The 12,855-nt window shown below is 35.0% G+C and overlaps 1 protein-coding gene across 4 annotated transcripts in view; it reads left to right on the plus strand.

Moving 5' to 3' along the window:
* The window catches only part of LOC143223692 (cytotoxic granule associated RNA binding protein TIA1-like), a 160,775-nt gene that overhangs the window by 30,015 nt on the left and 117,905 nt on the right, over positions 1–12,855 (plus strand). Inside the window, exon 1 of one of the 4 annotated variants that reach the window (XM_076451996.1) lies at positions 6,904–7,056. The exons of the other annotated variants lie outside the window; for them this stretch is intronic. Within the exon in view, the coding sequence (XP_076308111.1) occupies positions 6,994–7,056 (63 nt within the window). The 5' untranslated portion in view covers positions 6,904–6,993. Of the gene's footprint in view, positions 1–6,903; positions 7,057–12,855 lie in introns of those variants that run through there. 4 annotated transcript variants of the gene reach the window in all.

The raw sequence follows: 12,855 nt of genomic DNA on the forward strand, positions 1-12,855 counted from the left end.
TGTTAATAGTGTGTAGGCATGAAGCGGTATTAGTGTACTGAGCTAACAGTAAACCATGAAAAATGTTGTTAATAGTGTGTAGGCATGAAGCGGTATTACTGTACTGAGCTAACAGTAAACCATGAAAAATGTTGTTAATAGTGTGTAGGCATGAAGCGGTATTACTGTACTGAGCTAACAGTAAACCATGAAAAATGTTAATAGTGTGTAGGCATGAGGCAGTATTACTGTACTGAGTTAACAGTAAACCATGAAAAATGTTGTTAATAGTGTGTAGGCATGAAGCGGTATTACTGTACTGAGCTAACAGTAAACCATGAAAAATGTTGTTAAATGAGTTTTACAAAATAAAGACACGAGATGCATCATTAGAAATATACAACCGAACGGTGCGTAACGCTTCACGAAACTACAATTTGAGTGTTGAGTGTCTACCGAAACTGGAAACCGAATGTTAGTAGAGTTATACCGTAACTAGACATCGAATGTTCGTTGTTTTATAGAAACTGTAAACCGACTGTAAGGTATTATTGATTGAATTCTAAGATAAAAGAATATAAAGTTTGGTGTAAAAACCAGCATTCTGTTGTGATCATAGTAACGATATTTAGGTAAATGTAGTTGGTCGGCATGGTGAGGACTGTTTGCTCCAGTATTAAGACTAAAAAAATATATATTTTGACGAAAGTACTCAAACAGTGGATAAAAAGCACTTAGCGTTCAGTGTGTATTTTGTTTGTCTGTTTTCAGTACAGCTATCGTAGCTTTGGAATGAAAATCAATTTCCCCGAAGGGGAGGCCGAAGGTCACCTGGCAGGTTCACCTGTTTGAACTACCTCTACAACTTTACAGTAGTGTGTTGTCTGCCACGGACTTGGCAGACAATGACGTCACATAAGGGACGCTTAACAATGCAGCTTGTACTGTTGTGACGTCAGTAAAACGTTCGGATATCATGTGTAACCAGAATAATTAGGCACTCTTGAAGCTACAACACAGCACGGCAAACGAACTTCAAAAGCAAGAAATAAAATGTTTGTTACTCTTAGTTTTATTTGCTCTTCAAACGGAACACTTTCGGGGACCCTGCGAAAGTACATACGTATAACAATTAATATAAGTGAAAATATTGTTCTCACGTCCTTAACTACGATGTAGTTGTATGTTTGCAACTGAAGAAACTTCTCGAGACGTCGTTTCAATAATATAAAATGCGTATAGTATGAAACGGACGAGACTGAGACACGCCTCAGTCCACGAGTCTTAACGATTTTGAAATCGTTCCAAAAATGTCAGACATGTCGAGTTACTATACAGTGATAGTATAGTCTCGTATGTCGATTTAAAAACATATGGCGTATTACCTTACGAAGTTACAGCATGATATGTTCCCTAGTGATGGTGTAGCATAGCCTGGTGTGTCAACTTAAAAACTTGTTCTGGTATTTCACCTCATGAGGTTATAGTAAGATATGGTTGCTAATAATGATATAGCCTTGTATGTGAACTGAAGGTCTTGTTTTGGTATTTCACTTCATGAGGTTATACTATGGTGTTGCTAATGATGATATAGTTTGATGTGTCACCTTAAGGGCTTGTTCTGGTATTTTACCTCATGAGGTTATAGTATAATGTAGCTTGATATACCGACTGAAGGACTTGTTCTGGTATTTTACCTCATGATATGCCTGTCTGGCGTGATCTATAAATACAATATTGACATTTCATTCACTTTAAGAAGTTATAGTTTGACATATTACCTAGAAATTCTGTAGTCTGACATTTCATTTATCTTTTTGTCTAAAGTGGTACGTTAAGTAGTGAATAGTTTGTAACGTTACCTAAAGAAGCTGTAGTTGTACAGATATGCTAACATTTGAGAGGATATATTATAATTGGAACCCTTTCGAAAAAATGTATCTTTCTACAGGAGCAAATTAGGAAATAAGTTGTCTACTGATGTTCTGTATTTCGCTGTCTAATGCATTAGTCCTTTAAGTGTCTTGCAGTCTGTCGCTCTTGTGTATGATACCTAGATGTGTCATATAATCTGTCGCTCCAATGTATTACAGCTAAATGTGTAATATAATCTGTCGCTCCAATGTATTACAGCTAAATGTGTAATATAATCTGTCGCTCTAATGTATTATAGCTAGATGTGTTATATAATCTGCCGCTCTAATGTATTATAGCTAAATGTGTCATACAGTATGATACGCTTTCAGAACAAATTACACTAATGTACAATTTCTTTTCACCACAAATAAACTCCAGTTCGGTATTAATCATCTTATTTTGGTCCAGTCATTTCTTGATAAGTCGTATCTAGCTACCATATGTTTTTATTTTACGTGCAAACATTTCAATAAATCAAGACATGAACGTCCACAGTGTGTGAGGTGGGGTTATAATGTCTTTTCACCATAAGTGCCCTATTTATTTTATTTTTTTAAACTACATATGCTAAAACTTTTAATTTTTACTCTTTTAAGACCCTACTACTGCTTAAAACATGTAAATTTATTCTAAAGTTTTATATTGACGTTGTAGGCCCTATCCTGTACACAGACATTGAACACATTGTAAAAATAAGAAAGGGATTTTTCTGTGGTCACATTTATTGGCAATAAAAAGAGTAACAATCCAAATTAAACACTTCCTTTCGAAGGTTAGTAGAACCAATGAATTATGCCCTTTTCTTGTTAAAATAATTTTTTAATCACTTGCTTTCTGTGTGTTTGATACTCCATAAAACACCCAATGCACAGTCCAATGTTACATTTCTTACATATCAGCATTGGTTTCCTGCTATATCTGCTGTTAGTTAGTCTCTTCCGGTTGGGAATCTTGATAATGTATTGCTTTGTATCATTTTACGTAATGTCTTGGAGGCATCTTTTGGCAAGAGGTTTCAAAGATCCTAGCCTTTCAGTTCTGGGACGCTTGTTGTAGTAAGTTTCGTAATGATCCTTCAGAAGATAAGTTGACAAACATGTGGTGCATTTTTGCGATGAATTAGCAAAAGGTGTTATAAAACTACAGTCAACCATCCACAATGAACCCCTCTCCTTTTTAAATCCATCTCTCTCGTACGTACTGAGTTACTGATCCATCAGGTGTATTCTTCCCAAAAATTTGACATGGCGTGGCCTGGTAGTGAAAGCACTGAACTAACAATCTGAGTCACGGGTTCGAATCCCCGTTTCAAGAAACATGCTTGATTTTCATTCATGGGGGCGTTATAACGTGACGATAAATCCCATTATTCGTTGGTAAAAGAGCAGCCAAATAATTGGCGGTGAGTGGCGATGACTAGCTGCCTTCCCTCTAGTTTTACGTTGCTAAATTATGGACGGCAATCGCAGATAGCTCTCGTGCAGCCCTGCGCAAAATTTTAAACAAACCAAATTCATAAAATTGCTGTATTTAGCAGCAGATGCTGGTTAGTTTATCTTAATTTTCCTTTTTTTTTTTTTTGTAATGGTTACCTAAATGCTTATTTTTGTCGTTGAATAAGATTTGAAAATTGTCCAGCCGGTAGTTATAGTTGTCTTTCATCGAAATAAGTGTACCTCATTGTTTTTATGAATAACTACTGAGATTGTTTCTCTTAGGAAACAGTTATTAATAACTCTGTTGTCACACAAAGTTTCTCTTAGCTGCATGTCCTCTGTTTTTCAACTCTTTTGGTGAAGGCAAACCGGTAAATAGGTCATCAAAGTGCAGCTTCAATGGAATAGTAACAACTTGGGGAGGAAGAACATCAACTATATTGAGTACCCCAGAAGCTCCTTTTCTGTATAGGTTTTCATAATCTTGGATTCTTAGACATGTAGCACATTTAATATATTTAAATATTGATGATATATTCACTGGATGCATTCAAACACACACTTTGAATTAGAACGTGGTCGATGTTTTTGTAATAAATTGTTTACATTCATGGCACCCTTGGTACAGCACCGTTGATTTATTTAAATACGTCTGAAGTGTTGGAGAGGCGTTCATACACCTCTTTTTCATGTGCCCGAATAGTTATGAATTCTGGCAATTTCTTTTTGTCTGACCTCTAATTATTGGCAATGTGCAACTTAAGATTCTCATCAAAACTGTTCCTGTACATGCATTTCGCCACAATATAGATCACTGTTTTCACTTTATTACATTTGTCTTCTCGACAAACAGTGATACTTGCATCAAATTATTTTCCATGAGTAATAGTCCTCAGAGGGGGGGGTTAATAAAAATATTTCAAGAGAAGATTGTAAACAGTGAATTCAGGCTGTTCTATAAAACAAAACGAAGATCGTCTTCTAAATTAATTCATTTCTACAGAGGAAGGGTTTTCTTTGGAATATATTTTCACTTACCTGAGGTATGGAACTTATGGGTGTGTAGTCATACATAACTCAAGCATCACAGTAATTTCCAGTTTTCTTTGAACTTGAAGTTCTCGCGTATTTGGTTTTCAGCAAAGTGCTGTTCGGGTTACATCGGTCTTTATAAAATTTTACATGTTCTACAGTAGTTCCTGTACTCTGAATCCGAAAATATCAGATTTCCTTTATTGCCTACAGGTTTTTCACAGAAACTCGTCTGTTATTTTACGTAGGTGAATAATTCTGTTTATATATGTGTTTTCTGCTCAGGCGAGTAGAAACACGTCTGGATGTGTGTTCTGTGGTTCATGAAGCAGAAGCGCATGTCTGTACATGTGTCTGTGGTTCATGAAGCAGAAGCGCATGTCTGTACATGTGTTCTGTGCTTAACGACACGGAAGCGCATGTCTGTACATGTGTTCTGTGCTTAACGACGCGGAAGCGCATGTCTGTACATGTGTTCTGTGCTTAACGACGCGGAAGCGCATGTCTGTACATGTTTTCTGCGCTTAACGACGCGGAAGCGCATGTCTGTACATGTTTTCTGCGCTTAACGACGCGGAAGCGCATGTCTGTACATGTTTTCTGCGCTTAACGACGCGGAAGCGCATGTCTGTACATGTTTTCTGCGCTTAACGACGCGGAAGCGCATGTCAGTGTATGTGTTATGCGGTTAATGAAGCCGAAACGCTTGTCAGTGTATGTGTTATGCGGTTAATGAAGCCGAAACGCTTGTCAATATGTTTAGAAACAGGTCTACATATGTGTTTTGTAGTTACGCAATTTTAAACACGTCCTGGTTTGTAAACATGGATATAAAAGGATATTCAGGAATAGCGATGTTTCTGACTTGTGTGTTCGTAACACAAGACAGAGTAGGTATGGGTATAGCTGTAAGTCGTGTTGTATGTATAACACATGGGACGGGATAGGTCATTATGTATTAACATGTGAAGCAGTTCACAGATATCACTTTAACATGTGCATCAGTATGAGTTCTAAGGTAATTTATCAACAACATGCTGAGAAGAATGTACGTGGAGCTGTTAAGTAATGTATCAACAACATATGGAGCAGGATGTATATGTAGCTATAAGTCATATATATATACAACATATGGAGCAGGATGTATATGTAGCTATAAGTCATGTATCCAGAAGATATTAGATAGAATATACGTGTAGCTGTAAGTCATATATATATATATATATACACAACATATGGAGCAGGATGTATATGTAGCTATAAGTCATATATATACAACATGTGGAGCAGGATGTATATGTAGCTATAAGTCATGTATCCAGAAGATATTAGATAGAATATACTGTAGCTGTAAGTCATATATATATATACATATGTATATATATATATATACACAACATATGGAGCAGGATGTATATGTAGCTATAAGTCATGTATATATACAACATATGGAGCAGGATGTATATGTAGCTATAAGTCATGTATATATACAACATATGGAGCAGGATGTATATGTAGCTATAAGTCATGTATATACACAACATATGGAGCAGGATGTATATGTAGCTATAAGTCATGTATATACACAACATATGGAGCAGGATGTATATGTAGCTATAAGTCATGTATATACACAACATATGGAGCAGGATGTATATGTAGCTATAAGTCATGTATATATGCAACATATGGAGCAGGATGTATATGTAGCTATAAGTATATATATATATATACAACATATGGAGCAGGATGTATATGTAGCTATAAGTCATATATATACAACATATGGAGCAGGATGTATATGTAGCTATAAGTCATGTATATATACAACATATGGAGCAGGATGTATATGTAGCTATAAGTCATATATATATACAACATATGGAGCAGGATGTATATGTAGCTATAAGTCATATATATACAACATATGGAGCAGGATGTATATGTAGCTATAAGTCATGTATCCAGAAGATATTAGATAGAATATACGTGTAGCTGTAAGTCATGTATCCAGAAGATATTAGATAGAATATACGTGTAGCTGTAAGTCATGTATCAACAACACATGGAGCGGTATGTATGCCTAATTACAAGTAATTTTTGCACAACATATTATGTAAAATATTCGTGTAAAACTAAGTAATGTATCCTGATATTAGGGAAGAAACTGTACGCTGTATTCGTAGCATATTGGGTGAAGGTACATATATCTTTTGAGTCATGTGTCCGTAATATGTGGTTCAGAACGTATGTGTAGCTGTTATTCATGTTTTCACAACATATGGAAAAGAATGTGTATTTGTATGTACGTTATGTATATACAGGATACCAATCAGAATGGAGATGTAGCTATAAGTTACCTGTCAACAACATGTGGTGCGAATTTCGTGTAGCTAAAAGTCATGTATTCACAACATGTGGGGCAGAATGTACGTGTAGCTCTCTCTTCATGCTGTAGAGTTGCTCTGTAACGTAGTATCGAGCGTCACGCGCATACTGTCTTCCCGTGTGTGTACGATAGGCCAGAGCTGCTTTGAACATTTGTTACGACTTTCTGCACTCCTTTGTGGTAGCTTCCAGATCGAGGTTTCCACCAGCACGAAGTTTTATAATTTTGTAATTATTTTTTATGTTTGCCAGTGAAATGCAGTGGGTCGCTCTTCCCCCCTTTATGAGCCCTCTACTTTTCTGGGTAAGTTTCCTTACAGAATTACACTATGTATTAATTACCTTTAATTTCCCCGTTATATGAACACGGTAAAGTCATATTTTCTAACAAGTACGCCCTTTCCCTCCTCGTGAAACTATAACTGTTAAAGTTAAAAATTCCTGTTTTACTCAAGGGAGGTAGCCCGATGTGGTTTTACTATTTAAAACAACAAAACGCACGCTATTCTATTTCGTCCTCACACGTACTGTCTTATGTTATAATATTTGCCACCTCACTTACGTTAAATGTATTTTTACCATCTACTTCTCATCAGCATAGTACCATATTACATTAAATGTTACGCTTTCTACTATCTGCTCCTCGTGGAACGTAATGACCTATATTAATCTACCGTCCACGTTCCACTTACTCACTGGACCTTACTGTGTTACATTATCTACCGTCTACCACTACTTATGGTACATAATAACATGAACTACTTTCTACTCCTTTTTTCATCCATTAAACGTTACTGTGTTACATTATCTCCCGTCTACTGCTACTCATGCTACTTAGTAATGTGAACTATATTATACTTTGTTCCGTCCATTAAACGTTACTGTGTTACATTATCTACTGTCTACTGCTACTCATGCTACTTAGTAATGTGAACTATATTATACTTTGTTCCGTCCGTTAAACGTTACTGTGTTACATTATCTACTGTCTACTGCTACTCATGCTACTTAGTAATGTGAACTATATTATACTTTGTTCCGTCCGTTAAACGTTACTGTGTTACATTATCTACTGTCTACTGCTACTCATGCTACTTAGTAATGTGAACTATATTATACTTTGTTCCGTCCATTAAACGTTACTGTGTTACATTATCTACTGTCTACTGCTACTCATGCTACTTAGTAATGTGAACTATATTATACTTTGTTCCGTCCATTAAACGTTACTGTGTTACATTATCTACTGTCTACTGCTACTCATGCTACTTAGTAATGTGAACTATATTATACTTTGTTCCGTCCATTAAACGTTACTGTGTTACATTATCTACTGTCTACTGCTACTCATGCTACTTAGTAATGTGAACTATATTATACTTTGTTCCGTCCATTAAACGTTACTGTGTTACATTATCTACTGTCTACTGCTACTCATGCTACTTAGTAATGTGAACTATATTATACTTTGTTCCGTCCATTAAACGTTACTGTGTTACATTATCTACTGTCTACTGCTACTCATGCTACTTAGTAATGTGAACTATATTATACTTTGTTCCGTCCGTTAAACGTTACTGTGTTACATTATCTACTGTCTACTGCTACTCATGCTACTTAGTAATGTGAACTATATTATACTTTGTTCCGTCCATTAAACGTTACTGTGTTACATTATCTACTGTCTACTGCTACTCATGCTACTTAGTAATGTGAACTATATTATACTTTGTTCCGTCCATTAAACGTTACTGTGTTACATTATCTACTGTCTACTGCTACTCATGCTACTTAGTAATGTGAACTATATTATACTTTGTTCCGTCCATTAAACGTTACTGTGTTACATTATCTACTGTCTACTGCTACTCATGCTACTTAGTAATGTGAACTATATTATACTTTGTTCCGTCCATTAAACGTTACTGTGTTACATTATCTACTGCTACTCATGCTACTTAGTAATGTGAACTATATTATACTTTGTTCCGTCCATTAAACGTTACTGTGTTACATTATCTACTGTCTACTGCTACTCATGCTACTTAGTAATGTGAACTATATTATACTTTGTTCCGTCCGTTAAACGTTACTGTGTTACATTATCTACTGTCTACTGCTACTCATGCTACTTAGTAATGTGAACTATATTATACTTTGTTCCGTCCGTTAAACGTTACTGTGTTACATTATCTACTGTCTACTGCTACTCATGCTACTTAGTAATGTGAACTATATTATACTTTGTTCCGTCCATTAAACGTTACTGTGTTACATTATCTACTGTCTACTGCTACTCATGCTACTTAGTAATGTGAACTATATTATACTTTGTTCCGTCCATTAAACGTTACTGTGTTACATTATCTACTGTCTACTGCTACTCATGCTACTTAGTAATGTGAACTATATTATACTTTGTTCCGTCCATTAAACGTTACTGTGTTACATTATCTCCCGTCTACTGCTACTCATGCTACTTAGTAATGTGAACTATATTATACTTTGTTCCGTCCATTAAACGTTACTGTGTTACATTATCTACTGTCTACTGCTACTCATGCTACTTAGTAATGTGAACTATATTATACTTTGTTCCGTCCGTTAAACGTTACTGTGTTACATTATCTACTGTCTACTGCTACTCATGCTACTTAGTAATGTGAACTATATTATACTTTGTTCCGTCCATTAAACGTTACTGTGTTACATTATCTACTGTCTACTGCTACTCATGCTACTTAGTAATGTGAACTATATTATACTTTGTTCCGTCCATTAAACGTTACTGTGTTACATTATCTACTGTCTACTGCTACTCATGCTACTTAGTAATGTGAACTATATTATACTTTGTTCCGTCCATTAAACGTTACTGTGTTACATTATCTACTGTCTACTGCTACTCATGCTACTTAGTAATGTGAACTATATTATACTTTGTTCCGTCCATTAAACGTTACTGTGTTACATTATCTACTGTCTACTGCTACTCATGCTACTTAGTAATGTGAACTATATTATACTTTGTTCCGTCCATTAAACGTTACTGTGTTACATTATCTACTGTCTACTGCTACTCATGCTACTTAGTAATGTGAACTATATTATACTTTGTTCCGTCCGTTAAACGTTACTGTGTTACATTATCTCCGTCTACTGCTACTCATGCTACTTAGTAATGTGAACTATATTATACTTTGTTCCGTCCATTAAACGTTACTGTGTTACATTATCTACTGTCTACTGCTACTCATGCTACTTAGTAATGTGAACTATATTATACTTTGTTCCGTCCATTAAACGTTACTGTGTTACATTATCTACTGTCTACTGCTACTCATGCTACTTAGTAATGTGAACTATATTATACTTTGTTCCGTCCGTTAAACGTTACTGTGTTACATTATCTACTGTCTACTGCTACTCATGCTACTTAGTAATGTGAACTATATTATACTTTGTTCCGTCCATTAAACGTTACTGTGTTACATTATCTACTGTCTACTGCTACTCATGCTACTTAGTAATGTGAACTATATTATACTTTGTTCCGTCCATTAAACGTTACTGTGTTACATTATCTCCCGTCTACTGCTACTCATGCTACTTAGTAATGTGAACTATATTATACTTTGTTCCGTCCGTTAAACGTTACTGTGTTACATTATCTACTGTCTACTGCTACTCATGCTACTTAGTAATGTGAACTATATTATACTTTGTTCCGTCCGTTAAACGTTACTGTGTTACATTATCTACTGTCTACTGCTACTCATGCTACTTAGTAATGTGAACTATATTATACTTTGTTCCGTCCATTAAACGTTACTGTGTTACATTATCTACTGTCTACTGCTACTCATGCTACTTAGTAATGTGAACTATATTATACTTTGTTCCGTCCATTAAACGTTACTGTGTTACATTATCTACTGTCTACTGCTACTCATGCTACTTAGTAATGTGAACTATATTATACTTTGTTCCGTCCATTAAACGTTACTATGTTACATTATCTACTGTCTACTGCTACTCATGCTACTTAGTAATGTGAACTATATTATACTTTGTTCCGTCCATTAAACGTTACTGTACATTATCTACTGTCTACTGCTACTAGAATGTAGCAACAAATATTACTTTCTATACTTTTACTCGTTGGTTAATCATAGCAGTGTTACGTGTAGCAGCTGTGCTTTCATTATTTACCCTCTACATTCTATTTAAGTGTAGTAATTATAATACCACATACTTTTAATTTGTACATTCTCGTTAAGTGTAGTAACTATAAAGCTACGTTATCTAACTTTTTTATTTAAACGTAGCAACTAGAATGCTACATTATCTACCCATTTCTCCCTCGTTAAGCGTAGTAACTTGTGTTACCTTAAGTACACTCTTTCTTGAAAGTGTGGATATAACGCTACATTATCTACCCTGTACTTCCTCGCATGCAAGTTTTATTTTTACGAATATCTCAAAAAGTATGTTTGACGTAGGTGTAATTTAGAGATTAACTATCATATTATAGTAAACAAGTTACTTAGTTGCTGATAAATTTCACTAACATATAAGAAAGTTGTAAGAGGTTTATTAAAATGTCATGAATTACACAATGGCAAATTAAGCAAGTTCCTGACAGATAAGTCTACAACATAAAAATAGCAGCCGTTAGAGGTAATCATAAATGAAACTGAAACAATATGTAATAACGAAACTAAACCCCAAAACTGCTTAATACATAATAATTAGAAGTTAATTAATTATTGATATAACCATCCTTTTTCTGGTGTGGCTTTATTAGCCTATGTCTTTTGCCTGAACATCTCTTGCAGATGATAATACATCATTTTAGAGATCATTCTTTGAAGTAAATTGTCTTCATGTCTTTATGATATTTTAAAGGTTCTGTATGTGGTTTAAATCTGGAGAGGAAACTGGCCATTCTATAAGCCGATTACTTGTGAAACATAACTTTTAAAAGTAAACCAATGTAGCATGAGCACCATAAAAACGACATTTCTTTTGAATCCCAAAGACTTGCTCTTATACGAAGGTTCTAAGTTGCCCTTTAGAAATGTTATGTAGGCTTTAGAAGTCATTTTTACGCCATTAGGTACTCTAAATAGACTCGCATGATCATTACGAATGGTACCAGCCCAAAATATTACTATTGTCAGCAAGAAGGTATGTCTCTTTCTGTATGGGACTGAAATGCTTTTTGCAAGCCATCCTCTGGACCATCAAGAGTTACATGACACTTACTTTTAAACAAACCTTCTTCAAAATCAGTTTCAGGTACTGGCAGCCCATGAAAATCACTGGATTATATGCCTGGCTCCTGGTGATGGTCGAATTGTAGGCTTAACACATTTTACAACATTCCGGAGGACCCTACATTTTGATGATTTTGGAACATCTGGAATATCTCTCTACTCGATGGAAAAAGCTTTTTTATAGTTCTTAATGCTGGAAAATTGATGTATTGACATCACTCATACTTTTCCTTCATTGGACGAGTCCACTTAGCTCTGGAATCGAATGAGTACTTGATATTTCGATGGTCTCGATCAAGTTCTTTCCCATTTCAGTTGATTCTTTTCTTTTAGCAAGACTATTTACAATTTCTGTCCTTTCTCCCTCTTTAATGTTAAATCTTCCGCTTTGTCCATACTTTAGATCAAACTCTACAACAAACAAAACTTGCTTAATAATTTGTAATGAAGAACATTTTGTAAAACCCCTTAACTTTCTTACTTGATAGCGGATTTTAATGAAACTTGCACAACTTGTATATGATAATTAATCTTTATAAGTTTCACCTAAATCAAACATACTTTTTTAGATATTTGAATAAAATTGCGTAATAATTTCGCACGCACTGCATAATGCTGTATCATCTACCCTCTACTTCCTCATTACGTGTTCCAACTATAGTGTTACATTAACTGCATCCTACTTGCTTTGTAATTGTAGTAACTGTAAGGCTTTGGATTAAATTATTAGATTTTCTCCCTAGCTGAAAAATGTCTTTTACCAGATATAAATTTATCTACTAGAATTCAGTTTAGAAGGAAACCCTTTCTCTACAGAGTATAGT

The sequence above is a fragment of the Tachypleus tridentatus genome, chromosome 8 (assembly GCF_004210375.1).
Source record: "Tachypleus tridentatus isolate NWPU-2018 chromosome 8, ASM421037v1, whole genome shotgun sequence".
Taxonomy (NCBI): Eukaryota; Metazoa; Arthropoda; class Merostomata; order Xiphosura; family Limulidae; genus Tachypleus; species Tachypleus tridentatus.